This window comes from Protopterus annectens, chromosome 3.part0, assembly GCF_019279795.1.
Source record: "Protopterus annectens isolate FY-2018-M chromosome 3.part0, PAN1.0, whole genome shotgun sequence".
NCBI classification, from domain to species: domain Eukaryota; kingdom Metazoa; phylum Chordata; order Ceratodontiformes; family Protopteridae; genus Protopterus; species Protopterus annectens.
Window position 1 is genome coordinate 38,232,913 of NC_056731.1, and position 18,839 is coordinate 38,251,751.

The 18,839-nt window shown below is 40.0% G+C and overlaps 1 protein-coding gene across 3 annotated transcripts in view; it reads left to right on the forward strand.

The window, feature by feature from the left end:
* The window catches only part of LOC122796246 (nebulette-like), a 1,283,698-nt gene that overhangs the window by 676,950 nt on the left and 587,909 nt on the right, over positions 1-18,839 (forward strand). For all 3 annotated transcript variants that reach the window (XM_044064567.1, XM_044064568.1, XM_044064569.1), the window contains one exon: positions 175-282. In XM_044064567.1, coding sequence (XP_043920502.1) covers positions 175-282 — 108 coding nt within the window. The remainder of the gene's footprint in view (positions 1-174; positions 283-18,839) is intronic.

Here is an 18,839-nt window from a genome sequence, read left to right on the forward strand (position 1 = left end):
ATATAGGCCTTACACCAAAGTAAGTTTCTTACATTGTGATCAAGTGTTTTGAATCAGGCCCAATGAGTTTGTAATCTGGGCAGATATTTCAGATGTATTTTGTTAATCATTTATAGACTCAATCACCAGTGAATTACTACAGAAAAGGAATAACTACTTGCATTTTGTTTTTAGAAAGAATACAGGAAAGACTGGGAAGAAATCAAAGGAAAAGGTTTAAGAGTGCTTGAAGCTACTCCAGACATGACCAGAGTCAAACATGCATCTCAGATACTTAGTGAGGTACTTTCTGCTACTCTTTCTCTTATCTCGTTCCAGTTACAATACTGACTCATTTGGGTATGGCTACTTACAAAGACAAAATAAAAATTATAACAGCACTTGGAAGCCAACCCAACTAGATTCACCTGTGCCACTGATAAGGTATATCTTCATCAGGATTTAGAACTATTGCTTACAATTAAGTTTGATCAAATGTGTGGGTAATTTAAATGCTTTAATCATCTGTAAAAAAATAGCAAACGCATTTAATGGACACCTTTCTTGCTTATAATTGGTCATCTATTGACTGCACTTTTTACTAGTTGTAATTGCTTTCCTTGTCTGCTTTTTGTAGACTTCACACTATAATGAAATAATTGGTCCTGAATAGATGTGTTGTGATGATTCACAGAGTATGAAATGCAATGGCACTAATGCTTGTTATTTGGTTAATGGAAAGCCAATCCAGTCATTTTTATTTTAATGTTTTTTTTATGCATTTGATAAATGTCTCACCAGACACAAGCTTTCCTTTCCAGGGGCAACTCAGAAACAATGTCTTGTCAAGTGAGTTGCTCAGTCACACATTAGGCAACTGGAAATGGAAGGAATCAAACCATGTACTTTTTATAATATGAAGCAGCCCATTAACAGCTCAGAACCTTGAGGACACCATTTATAAATGGGAATACTTAACTTTATTTTCTTTTTAGATTAAATATAAGGTGGCATTTGTTGCCTGGCAGTATAGAGATATTTCTGACACTTGAACTACTAAGCTGCATGAGTGTTAGCAGACACCTGCTGTTTGATAAAGTAAAATGTGATATATGTGACTTGCAGTTTTGTAAATTGGTTCCACCCCAGTAGAAGTGGAGGTTCCCATATGAAGTCCTTTGTCAGTGGTACTAAGTTGTGTTTTTCAGATTTTTTGTTTTAACTTGGAGTGCCTCTGCAAATGATCTACACTTTAGTAAGTACAGGGTTCTGCTTCTCCTAGGGTATCTGCTTTGTATCTCAGAATACATCTTAAGCTAAATTATTTGAACTACTGAATTAAATCATTGTTTTCTGTGTTCTTGAGCAACTCAGCAGTAGAGTGTCTGTCGGCTCTACTTCTTCCATATACTATCTATTTTATTGCAAAAATTTCTAATCCTTATCTGGTGCTAAAACTACTTTCATTAAGTCAGTTATTTATTTTCTAGAAGAAAAATATTTCAGAGTTGTTTCTGTAGTTTAACTTAATGTTTAGCATTTTATGCTAAAAAGAAACAACTACTAGGGAACAGAAAAAAAGTCTACTGTAATTAACCATTTTATTTGTCCCTTTTTGTACATAAAATAAAAATGAAAAGAAATATTAGTTCACATCGGCTACTAACCCACACGCCTCTTATTTTGATGAAAAATACCAAATGACTTAATTATAGGTAGCTGAGCTTTAGAAGAGACAGCGGAGTTACATCATATTACTTTTGTTTGATGCCAGGAGACAGTAAGCCTTTCTAGATTACCTTTAAGTACAAAAAAAAATTCTACCTTACCTGTATCCCAGCCTTTCCATTTATCCTTTCAATATCTCTTACATGCAGTCTGGAATTACTCTATGGACTCCATCTTCCTGGCCCATTCCAGTAATCCATTCAACTGTGTACTTTTTTCTCTTTGAAGTACATTTGGTGCTGTAATTGCTACAGTCTTTTTCCTTTGTCCCCTCCTTCACTGTGGTCCTTTCTGCTTGTGATGACTTCTTCACAGATCCCTAATATGATCTTTTGCCCCAGGGTCATGCTCTCATGTCTACTCTGAAATGAGAAGAATTCAAGATAATCTAGTCCCTACACGCGTGTCCATCTCCACAAGATCATCTAGTCCCTACACGCGTGTCCATCTCCACAAGATCATCTAGTCCCTACACGCGTGTCCATCTCCACAAGATCATCTAGTCCCTACACGTGTCCATCTCCACAAGATCATCTAGTCCCTACACGCGTGTCCATCTCCACAAGATCATCTAGTCCTTACACGCGTGTTCATCTCCACAAGATCATCTAGTCCCTACACGCGTGTTCATCTCCAAAAGATCATCTAGTCCCTACACGCGTGTCCATCTCCACAAGATCATCTAGTCCCTACACGCGTGTCCATCTCCACAAGATCATCTAGTCCCTACACGCGTGTCCATCACCACAAGATCATCTAGTCCCTACATGTGTGTCCATCTCCACAAGATCATCTAGTCCCTACACGCGTGTCCATCTCCACAAGATCATCTAGTCCTTACACACGTGTTCATCTCCACAAGATCATCTAGTCCCTACATGCGTGTTCATCTCCACAAGGTCATCTAGTCCCTACATGTGTGTTTATCTCCAAAAGATCATCTAGTCCCTACACGCATGTCCATCTCCACAAGATCATCTAGTCCCTACACGCATGTCCATCTCCACCCCACATCATTTTCTGCTTGCTACAGTTTAGACCACACACAGAGTAACACAGCACTCAGGTTTCACCACAAATGCAACAGAGATCAGGATCGGCTGATCTTGCCCCTCCAACACTTTGTGCCCTGGGCAGTTGCCCCTCTTGCCCAACCCTAACTACCCTATGGAGTATTACTATTTCCTCCTACTATATTCCTGTATGTTCTCTTCCAGTCTCTCATCATTCTCCTTTCATGTGTCCAAGGAATAATGCACTGTAGGAATCAACCAATTCTATTCCTTTCCTTTAACTTAACCAACACTGGATTTAACATCCTAGCATATGATCACACCATGGCACTAGCCCCATTTTTGCTTTGATATTTTCCCTCCTCTCTGACTTTACATTTGATGTCCCCATTTATGTAGATCATTATTTCAATTCCATCTCCATTTTCTATCATTCTTGAACAAACTATACAGGGAACTTTCTTGCTGAACCCCTTTCTCCTGCCTGCCATTGTTTCTGTGATTCCAACATGCTCACCCACCTGTTCTGCATCATTGCTTGCAACTACTCCATTTTCCTTCCAAGACTGCTTGCTTCTCAGATTAATAATAGCTAGCTATAAATTTAGTCACCCTTGTTTTTTGCTATTTTCCTTTCTAGTTTTACTTACTACCTCAATGTCTACTTTATTTTTTGCTTCGTAACATTTCCTCTTCTATTTTGCCATAGCTTAAAGGTAAGATATTTTGGTCCTATCTTCACAACCTAACACTATGCACTGCCATCTTTCTGGGCTAAGATTTTGCCACTTAGTTGAATAAAGTTGGTCTATCTTCCAGGTGTTGCCCCATATTACTACCAATCCTTAACCTGCCTCTCTTATCTGACACAGTCATTCTGATTCCTAATACATTCCTCAGTAACTGCTGGCATTTCTAACATCTGATTCCTGATACTCATGTTCCTCTTTGGCTGCTGGCATTGCTAATAGTTATGAGAGCAATTATATGTGATTTACATATAGTTAAGATTAAGGCATGATATAACATATGAAACATTTTTTTCTTTTTGTTATTGATATGCTTATGAAAAAACTGGACTTTCTTGTTGCCTGTATTATGTTAGTATTTGCAGAATAACCCTTGGGGAGTGAGAACTTTGTCATGTTCTTCTGTAAATGTGTTAAATGTATTAATTTATTAGAATTGAATTTCCACACCATTAATTTTACTTCCTAAGAAGACATGGGAATCAGTGTGTTGAATAGGATGGTGTTGTTTAAAGACACAGTTAAGATCTAATCATTTTACCAATCATTGAGACAATGATACTAAAATGATTAAGAAATTGTATGGTTTTAATTTTTTTCCTGTCTAGAAATTGAATGAATAAGGGGTTACAGTTACATGGTGTTGTAAAGGCTGCCAGCCTAGCTAGATAAAATTTTGTAAATAAGCCTATGTCATTGAAAATGGTATTATGATCCAGAGGCATGTTTTTACAAATCTAAGAAAACTAAATGTAAGAAAACTGTGATGTTCTTCGTGTTTCACTGTTGCAGTCATTACAATTGGGTTATCCTGCTGGCAGGCTACCCTCAGTTGGCCTGAATTCCAAAGTCTAGGTCCGGCGTCAGTTGCTGTCGCCTCTTCCCTGATGTCAGTGCGCCAGGGGTATAAAAGATGCAGATGACACCATTTTCTTCAGTCTTTCTTGCCGCGCGGTGCCCGAAGCATAAGCAGTTCGCAAGTGCCGGTCGGCCGACTCCTGAGATTTTCGTGTTCAAATTTCAGATCCGAAGTCTTCATTAAAAGCTAAGTACCCCATTGGGAAAAATTTTTCCTTGCTGCAGACCGATGTCAGAAAAAGTTAGTAATTGTATTTCTTGTGGGAAGCAAATACCTCATAAGGACTTTCATTCTTACTGTATTCCTTACCTAGGCCCTGACCACGACATTGATAGTTGTTGGCTTTGTGCTAGATTTAACCAATGCACTCTTAAGCATCGGTACGATTTTGCATTTCACTATTTTGGCAGAAGATTTAACTATACAATGTCGTCGGATAACCATCTGACTACCGGAATTCACAAGAAACGCAAGGAAAAGGACAGGCATCCGAGGTCCAAAACCGACGACCAGGCTTCTTCTAAGCCAGTCACCGGTTCACCGGTTCTCAGTGAGGCGCCTTCGCAGCCCCTGACGACCGCTACTTTAGACTCGCAGGCCACTACCGACTCCCACGTGGAGTCGATCAGGCCACTGGAAGCTCAAGGTATTGGACCTTCAGAAACTATTCCCTCAGATGGGTCTGGAGCCGTTGAGCAGGCATCGGCTTCTGAGGGTGTTTTCAGACCTACTCAATTATATGTTAAAACAACTTCAGCTTCAAAGGCAAAGACTAAAGCACCTTTAAAGACAAAGAAACAAGTACAACAGCCTCATGGACAGGCCTCCATGCCTAAAAAACAGATGCTCAGAATGGCCGAAGACCTAATTACTTTGATAAGGGGTTCCCATCCCCCTCCTGATAAGAGGCCTAGGCAAGAGACAGAATATGAATCTTCAGATCAGGTTTCCATTTCATCTGATTCCTTTTCTGATCAAGAATACTCTCTTCCTCCCTATGAGGATTCTGATGCTGAAGAATCAATCCCTTCAGCCTCTCCTCCTGAGGATTATTCTTTTGGGAAAATTTTACATACCATGAGGGAGCATTTCCACTAGGAGAGCCAAGATTATTCAGAATCTAAGAAAAGGGTCAGAGACTTCCTTTTACTAGCACAACACAGGCCCCTAGCTATTCCATCTGTGTTAGACATTGTAGATGATGTATTTTCAGAGTCCAGTCTGACCTCTGACTCCTTACCTCCAGCTCCTGTTAAGCCGGACAGGTACTACAGGGTTTCTGACTCTCATAAATTCCTTTTCAAAAACCCTGCTGCTGACCCAGAAACTATCTCTCAGGGTCCCAAAGGGGTCAAGGCTTCCACTGCAAAAAACCCTACTCCCTCTGACAGGGATTCTAGGGCACTGGACAGATGGGGAAAAAAGATTTACACTTCTGCTACCCTGGCTATAAGGGCTTTAAATTGTCAGTTTCATATGCTCAAATATCAGCAATATATTATTTCATTGCTTAAACAAAAAATGTTGATAAATTCTGAATGTGCAGAAAACAAAAAAATGCAGGAATTATTGCATGCAGCTGAACAAGTTGGAAAACATACTTTGCAATGTAGTTTTGATTCTCTGGAGGCTTGATGCAGGGCTGCAGTTATGGGTTCTGTCATTAGGAGGCATGCTTGGTTAAAGGAACAAAATCTACCTGATCATGTTAAAGCAAAATTATTAGATGCTCCATTACAGCATGATGTTTTGTTTGGTGTTAAAGCAGAAGAGGTGTTAAAGAAAATGGAGGACAAAGCTAAATCTATGCAAACAGTCAAGGATTTCTTACAGGTACAGCCACCAAGATTTAGCAGACGCTGGCCTACAAAGAATTGGTCCTTTCCAGTGTCAGACAGGCCACAAAGCGGCAGATACAGATGTCCTAGAGGCAGATCCCAGCCCCAAGGTTCGTACAGGTCTAAACAATGGGGTGCTTCTACCTCCAAAACCGGAGAAGACAAATCACAGCCATACAGGAAACAGTCCCAATGACTTCCCCCTGCCTGCGCCAAGCACTTATCTTCTGGCAGCACTTTAGGGGGAAAACTAGCACTTTTTTCTCAAAATTGGCACATAATAACCCAGGACAAATGGGTCTTAAACACAGTGTCACAAGGCTACAGGTTTCACTTCCATACACTGCCAAGGGCAAATGGTTGGCCAGACCTGCCAAAACATCAATGGGCAGACGCACAAAAACAAGTCTCATCCCTCATGGACATGAGGGCCATTCAACAAGTACCAGAGCAAGAGCAGGGACAAGGACGTTATTCAAGACTGTTCTTGGTACCCAGAAAGGACAAAGCCTGGAGACCAATACTGGACCTATCTATTCTAAACATATATCTGGATATTCCAAAATTCAAAATGTTGACTCTACAGCAGCTTCTGCCCATGTTGGGCAAGAAGGTTTGGCTTGTGACTTTAGATCTAAAAGAGGCATACCTGCATGTCCCAATCAGACAAACATGCAGAAGATACCTCAGATTCAAGGCTGGCTCAATGGACTACCAATTCTCTGCACTGCCCTTTGGCTTATCTACTGCACCCAGGGTCTTCACAAAGTGCCTGGCACCAGTAATTGCATTCTGCACACAAAGAGGAATACAAATATATCCTTACTTGGACGACTGCCTCATTCAAGCAGAGAACAAGGACATTCTACTACAGCATCTGGCGTTTGTAAAGAGATTACTACTATGCATAGGGTACACAGTCAATGAGCAGAAATCAGAACTAGTACCCTCTCAAGAGATAATATTCCTGGGTGCAAGCTTAAATACAACTGCCCAGATGGCTTATCTCACGCCAGGCAAACAAAGGCAACTGACTACCTATTTCAAACTGTTGGCAACAAAGGCCCAGTTATCTGCAAGAAAAATTCTGCAGGCTTTGGTCTTCATGGCATCCTGCATTCTACTAATTCCATATGCAAGACTGCATATGAGGAAACTTCAATGGTACCTAAAAAGTGTTTGGACTCAACATTGCCACAGCCTGGAAACAATAGTTACTCTCATTCCCTGCCTGCAACAGGAGTTTCAATGATGGGCATAGGCCTGTCACCAGAACAAGGGGCAACCATTCACTCTACCCCCAGCCACACAGACATTAACAATGGATGCATCGGATTATACCTGGGGAGCCCATATGGCAGGAAAATGTATTCAAGGCACATGGTCCACAAACCAAATGCATCTACATATCAATCAAAAAATGATGCTAGCTGTTCAAAATGCCCTGACAGCCTTCAAGGACCTACTTCATCCGGGACAACTACTGATAAAAACAGGCAACACCACGGTCATGTGGTATATAAACAAGCAGGGAGGCACTCATTCTTACCCCCTTTGCAGACTAGTCATGACTTTGTAGGACACAGTATTGGCTTACCAAGTGCATCTGCAGGCACAATTCCTGCCAGGAAAGACAAATACTCTGGCAGACGAACTAAGCAGAAACCTCATGGATCCCCACAAGTGGAAATTGGATCCACAAGTCTTCAGCATGGTAACAAGGAAATGGGGATGCCCGGACATAGATCTATTTGCCTCACCTCACAACTGCCAACTAAAGAGATTCTGCACAAGGACTTATCACAGACAAGCATGGAAAGTGGATGCCCTATCTTTCAGCTGGAAAAATTTAACAGTGTATGCCTTTTCTCCTCTGCCTCTCCTCCCCAAGGTACTCCTAAATGTCAGGCAGGAGAAGCCAAACATGATACTGATTGCCCCAGACTGGCCACGCCAGTACTGGTATCCAATCCTAAGGAGCTTGTCTCAATGCCCAGCCTGGACCTTACCTCAAGTGCCTCATCTACTGTCCCAGCAGAACAATCAAATCCTGCACAGCCAACTCAAGACCTTAAATCTGGCAACATGGCGGATAATGTATTCATACAAAACACACCTCTCACTAAAGTGGTGATGGATGTTATTTTGGAGGCCAGGAGGCCTAGTACTAGAAAATCCTATGCTGGAAAATGGAAGAGATTCTGTGCTTGGAACCAGGCACAAGGAATTGACACAGCTGTACCAAATATTCCTCAGATTTTTCAATACTTGACTGAGATGCTGGACAAAGGCCTATCCTTTTCATCTATAAAAATTCATGCCTCTGCCATTTTAGCTCAGTACAATACAGAGCCACCAATCTTTTCTAATCCTTTATTAAGGCAGTACCTCAGAGGGGCCAAAAATTTAAGGTCTTCAAGTAGATCACCAATACCTGCTTGGGAACTCAATTATGTCTTGGAAAAACTCACCCTGCCTCCTTTTGAGCCAGCCGCTACAGCTGATATAAAGTTTTTATCTTGGAAAACAGCTCTGCTCCTAGCAATAACTTCTGCAAGATGAGTCTCAGAGCTACAGGCACTCATGGCTGTGGAACCTTTTATCATTTTTTATCCAGACAGGGTTTCTCTGAGGACAAACCCGACATTTATTCCTAATGTAGTGTCCAGTGTGGCCCTTAAACAAACTATTTATCTGCCTACCTTTTATCCAAACCCACAGAATAAGGAGGAGAGAATTCTGCATTCTTTGGACATACACAGACAGCTACACTTCTATTTGAACAGAACCAATGCTTTCAGAAAGACAGAGCAATTACTAGTGGCATATGCTGCAGGATCACAAGGAAAGGCTATCTCAAAGCAGACTATTTCAAAGTGGATAGGCCACTGCATTCATTTCTGCTATTCACAACATGGCAAGCCAGTACCTAAGGGCATTAGGCCACATTCAACCGAGCAGCAGCCACATCAGCAGCCTTCCACAGGGGAGTACCAACCAAAGACATTTTAGAGGCGGGTACTTGGAGTTCAGTGCACACCTTCACAAAGCACTATCACTTACCACTTTACTCTAAATCCAGGGCAGGCTTTGCCACTGCAGTTCTGCAGGGCCTAATAGCCTCCCCTAATGCTATTTAGCTCCAGCCTCCCAACCTTAGCTTTGGGATTCAACCCAATTGCAATGACTGCAACAGTGAAACACGAAGAACATAGTACAGTTGTGTACACTTACCATAAATGTAGATGGTCGAATGTATTCACTGTTGCAGTCCAGGTTACCCACCCGCCATCCCCCATTTGGAACGTATCTGTACTTCTCTATTCTATACAACCTATGTGGTGTATTTGCTTGTAGATGAAGGCAAAATATATACTTTGGTGCATGCATGTTTTATTGACATATTTTTAGCCTACCCTTTTGGGGGCACCTGACATCTGGGGCAAGAAAAACTGAAGAAAATGGCATCGGCTGCATCTTTTATACCCCTGGCGCACTGACTTCCGGGAAGAGGCAACAGCAACCGACACCAGACCTAGAGTTTGGAATTCAGGCTGACTGAGGGTAGCCTGCCAGCAGGATAACCCAATTGTAATGACTGCAACAGTGAATACTCTCGAACATCTACATTTATGGTAAGTGTACACAATTGTACTTTATATGTTCTGAGCTTCAAAAATGTAACCATAGTGCATCCTACTGGAAGAAAGTTGATAAGTGAAGCATTTTGTGACGGTTTGATCTCGTGCTTGGAGACAGGATGTCTGGACTAAGAAATTCTTTATATTGTCTTAGGACAAGAGTTAATTACTATGTAAAGTGTCCTTTATTGCTGTGTTATCCTGGCAGGTGCAAGATTATAAACAAATGTTAAATTTTGAGTTCTGTAAGCCTGGGAAACTTCAGCAGAGGTGTCAAAAATGACTCAACAGTAATGTGTATATCAATTTAAGACTATCTCAGAGAGAAAGATAGGGCATTTTGAATTTTGTCTGAAGATGACATTGGCTCACCAGCACTTGCTTTGCTCTATAAGTAGGATCTTAGACTTTAGTATTTCTCTTAGAGTTAGATAGGAATTTAGACAGATTAGTCTAGCTGTTTTTCTATATTTATGTCAGACTATCCTACAATATTGTTTTAAAAGTTCCTGTGATCTGTGAACTCTGTAATGTCATTGTGTTGAAGTAATAAGTATTGTTTAATGTTTTTATTATTTATTATTACATATTTTTAAATCTTTCAGCTGTGGCTGTTTTGTGTAGAGATAATTTAAGCTCTTAGAGTACATTGCATGTATTTGGTGATACTGTCCAGGCCACTCCAATAATCTTGCTGCTCAGTCACACACTGTTTGGATAACAGTAATATTACACAGTGAAGTGGGTCACCCTTTGGGAAGGGCCTTATTAGTAGCTGATAAGAGTAGTTGGTGGCAGTGATTACTACCTTATAGCCTGGCAGGAGGGGGCATAGCTGGAGAACCTGTGCCAGCCTTCCACAGGAGTGTCTGTGTGTTTGTATATAAACCAAATCTAAAAGTGTGTGTGTATGTGTGTCAGCTACTTGGGCAGGGATATGAAGCACTGGTTGGACAGAGAGGGTACTGGAAGTTTTGGCTTGACTACTCGACTGAGATCTGAACCCTAGAGCTGTGCCAGTGGGGAGGCTAATTTGGGATCTGGAGAGAAAAGGAGAAACCAGCCGTAGACTGATTGTGAACTCTGTATGTTCTTAAGGGAAATTGTACTTTACTGTGTGTGTACTTGTTATCCCCCAATGTGTACATCCCTCAGTGATGCTAGTGGTGAGGATTGAGGCTCCATGATTAATGGGCCAGTGCGTGGGAGTCACAGATGTAATTAATTTGTGCCAGATGTGTGTGTATTTCCAAAGAAATTGCCACTAATTTAGTTTGGATTATGTACATACTAAATCTGGGTAATATGTAGTTATGTGTGATACATTTTTGCCACCTGATTATTTAGGCAGAAATAATTTATAAAGAAACTAATCTGTTAAGGGAACTGTATAAAACATCTTAGTTTAGAAATTATTTTTAAAATGTTTTAGTGGAATATAATGGCATATGGATGTCTGAAAAAAGATATTAATTTTTATTTAATGCCTGACCATATGTTTACATTTATTTCAGAAGACTGCAAACTTTTTAAAACATTGGTTTGATGTGAATTTGATGATTGTTTGCGAGAATGTTACTGATAAATCCATGAGATTAGGTATGTTTATTAATCCTGGTAAATCTATTAGATTGACGAGCACATTGTGCTCAAACAGAGGGAACATAATTGATTTGGTTAGATTTAATTTGCAGTTTAAGACATTTGAAAAAATACTGGATAGCTTTTAAGATGTTCAGAATATCTAATGTAAGATGTTGAAAGTAGACATTTTCATAATTTGCAAATGTGGCAAAGGATGTTCTATTTTCTTTAAACTGTGGTTAATAGTAATAACATTTATTTAGCAAGCAAAGACAGAGGAGTTCTATACAAACATGGAAAGAATAGGAAAAAAGTAGGAAACCTTTTCTTGAGCCATTTGTAATAAGAATAATTTTTAAGTCACCATTCATAGAGACTTGTGTTTACTGTAGTTGATAAAGTACTCTAGGAATCCAATTAAGCACAATGGTACAAGAGAGTAAAGCATAATGTATTTTATCACATTCCTTGGAGGCACCAATGACTAAAGCAATATTTTTGTATGGTGATATTTATTAAATAATAGTTGTTTTCAAGTCTTATTATTTGAATATTGGTTTGATGTGATTATGACTAACCTGAGTGGTACATGGAAATAATTGTGGGAATGGTAGTTTTCAAATAATATTCTATACTTTTAGCATATATTTAATGCCTATATTTTAAGTGCAGTGGGTCTGATCAAATTTTCTTTAAAAGAAAGCTAAGCTTTGTAAGAATACTGCAAGTTAAGCAAAGTGCTACTTTGTCTGCCTTTAAGGCTAGTCTTGATGACTGGATGGGTAGACACAAATTTCCTCCAGGGTTATCATGTATGGCTGTGCTTGTTTTGGAATTCACAAAGATAGAGTATGCTGTAAATAGTTAACCAAAAACACCAAGACACAGAGTAAACTGGCTGTTTTGTGGAAATACATCCAATATACAATGGTAATTCTTTTAATATCAATTATAGTTAAGCACTTTCATCCTAGAAACTGGACTTCATAACAGCCACAGTAAATTAACCTGACTAATGTCCTCTCCCTCTCACTTGAAAGACAATTTTGAAGCTTTCTTTGTGTATCAAATGTGAATCAGAGAAACAGCTCAGTTGTAAAGATAATGAACATGTAAACATGTCATACACTGACCTTTCGTTTCTTCTGGTTACAATAGCAATGCAGAAAAGATTCTTTATACTGTTTTTTCAAACTGCAATAAATGAAAATACTTTCATGGAACTAAAAAACACCACTGTCAGAAAGAGGATGCTGTTACATAAATATATTTTAGTAGTTGAGATCTTTAGATCTCAAGGGTCTTCTTCAGACCAATGAAAATAAGTGAAACTAATACATACACCCCTCGGGACGCATGACCAAATAATTAATTGTGTGTAAAATACAACATTGCTGTTTCTAGCAATGACATTTTACATTACTCTAGCATGCATTCCACATACATGAAACATTATCTAGGTTCAGTTTGTAAGGTTAAGGCGATTAATGACGGATGTTGGTTCTTTAGACAGTTTCCTTAAAGCAATGCACAATACGTTTTTACACAGGGGAGATCCAGGTAGTATCATTAGAAGAGTAACAGCACAAGACAGTGTCAACAACAAGGTGTCAGTTATAATCACTGGGAATGGTCACTCTCCATGCCATTGATTTTCTTGTTGGATAGTGAAGCTATAAAGAGAGTGATTTATAACAAATGGAGAATATTGGGTGCTAGTGAAGAATTTAACAAAATTATGGTTGGCAAACCTCATATTATTAACAAGAAAGCTCAGCACATCAACATTTTTTTACAGAAAGAAGGAGAAAGGTACACAGGTGAAAAGAGAGGGACTTACAAATGTCATCGCTATTCAATGCATAGGTACATTTTAGAAAGTTCCAATTTCACAAACATCAAAAGACAGAACCCATCTGGTACCATTTGTCTTTACCTCTGGTTCAAAATATGTGGTTTATTTGGCCAAGTGTTCAACCTATGAAGAATTCTATGTTAAAAAAACTAATAAGGAATTAAGGAAATGAGTTTATGAACATCAATATGCAATAAAAACTAAAAAACATGGACAATGCTCTAAGTAAACATTCAATTGAATGTAAGACTTTAAAAAAATATATTTTTGTGTCTGTGATGCCCGTTCACTGGCCCAGTAATTAAGGAGCCTCAATCCTCACCACTAACACCAGTGAGGGGCGTGCACATTGGAAGGATATCAAGTGCACACACACAGTAAAGTACATTTTCTCTTAAGAACACACAGAGATCACAGTCAGTCTGGGGCTGGTTTCTCCCTTTCTCTCCATATCCCCAGTAAAACTTCCCACTGGCACAGCTGTATGGTACAGATCTCAGCCTCGTGGTAAAGCTAAAATCTCCAGCACCCTCTCTGTTCAACCTCTGTTTCATGTCCCTGCCCAAGTAGCTGCCACACACACACTTTGAGATATGAGTTATAAACAGCACACAGACACTCCTGGGGAAGGCTGGCACAGGTTCTCCAGCTATGCCTCCTTCTCTCCAGACTATAAGGTAGAAATCACTGCCATCAACAACTAATATCAGCTACTAATAAGGCCCTTCCCAAAGGGTGACCAATTTCACTGTGTAATATTACTGTTATCCAAATAGTAAGTGTAACCCAGGTATAAGGCTATTCTGGAGTGGCTTAGTACAGTATCACTAAATACATAAATGTATTCTAGAACTTAAATTATCTGTACACAAAACAGCCACAATTGAAAGGTTTAAAAATATTTAATAATAAATAATAAAAACACAAGAAAAATATTAGTACTTCAACACAATGACATTACAGAGTTCAAAAATCACAGGAAAATGTTTTAAAACAATATTGTAGAATTGTCTGACATAAACATAGAAAACAGCTAGACTGATATGGCTATTTTTATCTATCTCTAAGAGACATCGCTGTTCTAAATAAATATCTTACTTACAGAGCAAGCAAGTGCTGGTGAGTGGATTTCCTTCAGACAAAATCCAAATGCTCTATCTTTCTCTCTGGGAAAGTTTTAAATTGATAACACAGTACTGCTGAGTCATTTCAGATTACATCATTCTTAACAGTTCTGATTTAGTTTCCCAGGCTCACAGAAACTCAAAATTTACATTCCTTTTTGCAATCTGCACCTACAGGAAGCCACAGCAATAAAAGACATTTTACATATAAAATCTAGTAATTAACGCCTGTCCTAAGACAACAGAAAGAATTCCTTAGTCCAGACATCCTGTCTCCAGGCTTTGAGATCAAACAGTCCTAAAATGCTTGACTTATCAGGTTTCTTCCAGCAGGGTGCACTGTGGTTACATTTTTGAAGCACAGAACAATATATAATTTAGTCATAGCATATAGTTCTCTTTACATTTATAAACCAAGCCTGTGGATTATATTAATATTTACAAATGAGATATTATTTATAAAATTTTATCTAGCTAGGCTGACAGGCTTCACAGTGTCATTGATTATGTCATTGGTGATTTTAATGGCAACAGTCAGGACACCTCGAATACAAGGAATTGAAATAGAAAATTTTGTTTTCACTTATCATGCACCTGGGTTAAATAATAATGTGAACTATAAGGTGATCCTCAAGAGAAAGCAAAACAACAAAAAATTTAAATAGAATTTTGTGGTTTTGTTTTATTGTATTCATATTATTTTTTGACCGTTTTCTGTATGTTTTTATGTTGCATTTAATACATGATTAATTATTTGGTCATGTGACCCAAGGGGTGTGTGTATTAGAATACTTAATTAGTTTCACTTATTTTCAGTGTTCTGAAGAAGATCCTAGAGGTTGAAAGAGCTCAGCTATTATACAACATATTTCCATCTATAAAGTTACCCTGCAAGAAATTGTAGAGGTTGTATGTGTGCCATATATGAGAAGCATGAGCAATGTCTTTATTTATGTCTTTCACTACATGGCTTCTGAATGTCCAAAACTTTACTTTTTAAGTAGCTGAAACACTTGATGTCCTTAAGGGATAATTTGCATATACCCCATGGACCTCTGTTAAAGGAGGCCTAAGGTATCACACAGTGAAAACTCCAGTTTGTCTGGGTTTTTCTTGCAGTTTTGACTAAATGGTTTATCTGTGTGACCTTTTTACCCTTTGGTTTTAATATATATATATATATATATATATATATATATATATATATATATATATTGATATAGATAGATAGAGCCATTTATTTATCTATATATATGTATATGTGTACGTACACATACAGACATTTCTCATGATTTTCACATGTGACACACATGCAACCTCTACCAGCATGTCTTGCAGGGTGAATTTACAGATGGCCATCAAGCTGGTAGGTGTACACATTATCAACTATACAGGACAGGATATGCTGTCCAATTGATATGGCAGACAGCCAGTCATAATGGTTTCCTCTGTTGTGTGGTGCAAGTGTTACATAATATTTCTTGGAACATGAATTATGTCTTAGGTTCATAGGTAGGTACTTCTGCCCGAAGGCATTAATAAGCCTAGCCAGAATGTGTTGGCGTTCATCACTCCCTTAGATTAGTTCCCTGCACCTCTGTCCAGCAGAGCCACTGAAGTGATCCCCGGGGTAAACATTCTGTTTCCCAGCCAATCGTCAAGGTTTCTCTTGAAGAGTGTTAGTGAGGAGCTCTGCCTAATGTAGATTGAAATCTTGTTCCAAAGCATGGGAAGTCTCTGGGACAGGAATCCATCCCTCCAGCACATCCTATTTATTGTTGTGGTGAGGTTTAGATCCCTAGAGCATGTGGCTCGAGCAGATAAGGTTTTCTTTAGGTGGAGCATGTCCATCGATTCTGGGTTGGACATGGCCTTGTATGTCAGGCAGAGATCACCTCTGAGTAGGTGGTATGCAACCGAGTACAGCTGGAGTTTCTTCAGTTGAGCTGCATAGGGCATCTGTTTGAGGCCAGTGATCCTCTTGGCGAGGTACTTCTGTGGTCTTTCCAGCTGGTGCAGGTGTCTTGTAAGGTACATCCCAAATGGGGCGTTGTACTCTATGATGGGTCTGATGAGTGATGAGTAGAGGGGCACAATGACCTCTTTTGATCTAGATGCGAACCTTTTTGTGATTAGGTGGGTCACGTAGAAGAATTTTCTAACCACTTTGGCAATGTGATTATCAAAGGTGAGATTACTATCTACTTGGGTCCCCAGATCCCTTATTATGTCTTCCTTATTTAGGGGACTACCACCTATGTGCTTTTTCCAAAGGGGATGACTATGTACTTTTTGGCATTTAGCTTCAGGTCATGATTTTGACACCAGGTATGCGGCTCAGTGAGACCCTTTTGGAGGATGTCTGTGTCAGCTGTAGAGTCAATTATAACCCCTAGTTTGCAGTCGTCTGCAAACTTGGTCAGGCATAGTCATCCTGTGCTTGCCTGTACTTCTGAGAAGTATATGCCGCACAGGAGGGGTCCTAGGACTGAGCCCTGCTGAATGTCACTTGTAACTGGTTTAGAGTCAGACCTAGCTTCCGCAACTCTCACCATGTAGGTTCTGTCTGTGAGCCAGTTGACAACCCATCTTGTGACATATGGGTTTATGTTCAGGCTGGTGTGCTTGTCTATAATACCAGAATGGGGAATGGTGTTGAAGGCCTTTGTGAGGTGTAGGTAGGCTATGTGTACCACCTTTCCCTCATCTATAGTATTGGTAACTGTCTCAAAGAAGTCCACCAGGTTTTGGAGGTATGATCTGCCCTTAACAAAGCTGAACTGGGTAGGGTCCAGTGTTTGGAGGTTCTCAATGTCTCTCTTAATGAGTTCCATGATGATGCACTCCATAGCCTTGCAGACCAAGCTAGTCAGGCTTATAGGGCGATAGTTCCTGGGGTCTGTTGTGGTTCCACCTTTGTGGAGCGGAATAACCATTGCTGTGCACTACTCTATGGGTATGTGGCCTGTGGAGAGGCTGAGTTTGAACAGTGTGTTTAGGTGAGGGGTTAGTTCGTCTTTGAGCTTGTGTAGGATGCAGCCTGGGACACCGGCCAGTCCCATTGATGCTGTGTTTTTGGCTTTGGATAGGGCTGTTTTAACCTGAGTGTCTGTGATTTCAAGGGCTCTACATTCTTCTGGTATGGTTATGGGCCCTTTTAGGGTTGAGGGAGGAGAAATTTGCACTGAACTTGTCTGCCAGGATGTTGGCAATATCAGTTGGTTCAGTGTATTTTGTGCCATTCTGCACTAACCCCAAGCAGATCTGAGCATTGCCACTTAGATTCTTGACATAGTTAAAGAATGCCTTGTGGTTATCTTTGGAGTCCTTGGCAATTTTTCTTTCGAAGCTCGCCTTGGACGATTTTATGAGGGATCATAGTTTCTTACTGATACTGATCAGGGATGTCTTCCCTTCTTGGGATTTTACTCTTTTCTGTACTAGTTTCCTCCTTCTATTGTATAGCTTGTTTATGGCAGGGGTCCACCAGACTGGTTTCCTTTTCTTGGTGGAGTGAGTCTTGGTTTTGCTTGGGATAGCACGATCCATGCATTCTTGTAGGTGCCCGTAGAATGCATTAATAAAGGATTTTGCAGCTTGGACAGCATTATCCTTTAGCATGGGGGCTTTGAAGCTTTCCACCTTGGTCTTAAGTAACATGAAGTTTTCTTTTGAAAAGTTTTTCATGGTGGTTTCCTTGTCCGGGGGTGGGGGTGGAATATGGATATCCAAAGTGATTTGTTTATGGTCAGATCTAACCAGCAAGGGGTTGACCTCCAGTGTGGAACACCGGTTGCCCATGTTGGTGATGACCAGGTCCAATATGTTGTCACCTCTGGTGGGAGTGTTGATTAGTTGATCCAGGGCATTTGAGTTTATAAATTCTAGGAAATGTTGGGCAAGGGAGTTAGTACTTGAGTAGTTCTCCCAGTTAATATGTGGGTAATTGAAATCACCTAATATTAGGGAGTTTGGTAGGACCTTTATGTTTCTCATTGTTTCCAGAAATGTGGAATGGGGGTCCTGGGACATGGTGGGTGATCTGTAGCAAGCTACAATTTGAATTGCAGTTTTGCCCATTGTTAGTTGCATGTGGATGATCTCTGAATCATCGTGCTGTGCCACTAACCTGGAGGTGTGGGTATCCTTGATAAATATGGATATGCCCCCGCCTTTTGTATTTTGGTCCGGATTCTGTGGCTGAAATGTATGTTATGAGTTGTAGCCTGGTAGTGCTGGGGTGCTCTTTGGAGCCTTAAACCAGGTTTCTGTTACTGCACATATATCAATTTTCTAGTGCCTCCAGTATGTGCATTTTTGAGGTTTAGACTTCTGGCATTGAGTAGCATTACCCTCAGATTTTTGTTACTTGTGCTATTTACAGCAGTGGGTTTGTCTTTTGAGCCTTGCCTAAAACAGGCACTATGAGGGTGGCAAGAGCCTTGGCCAGTATTCGAAAGCCTAAGGGT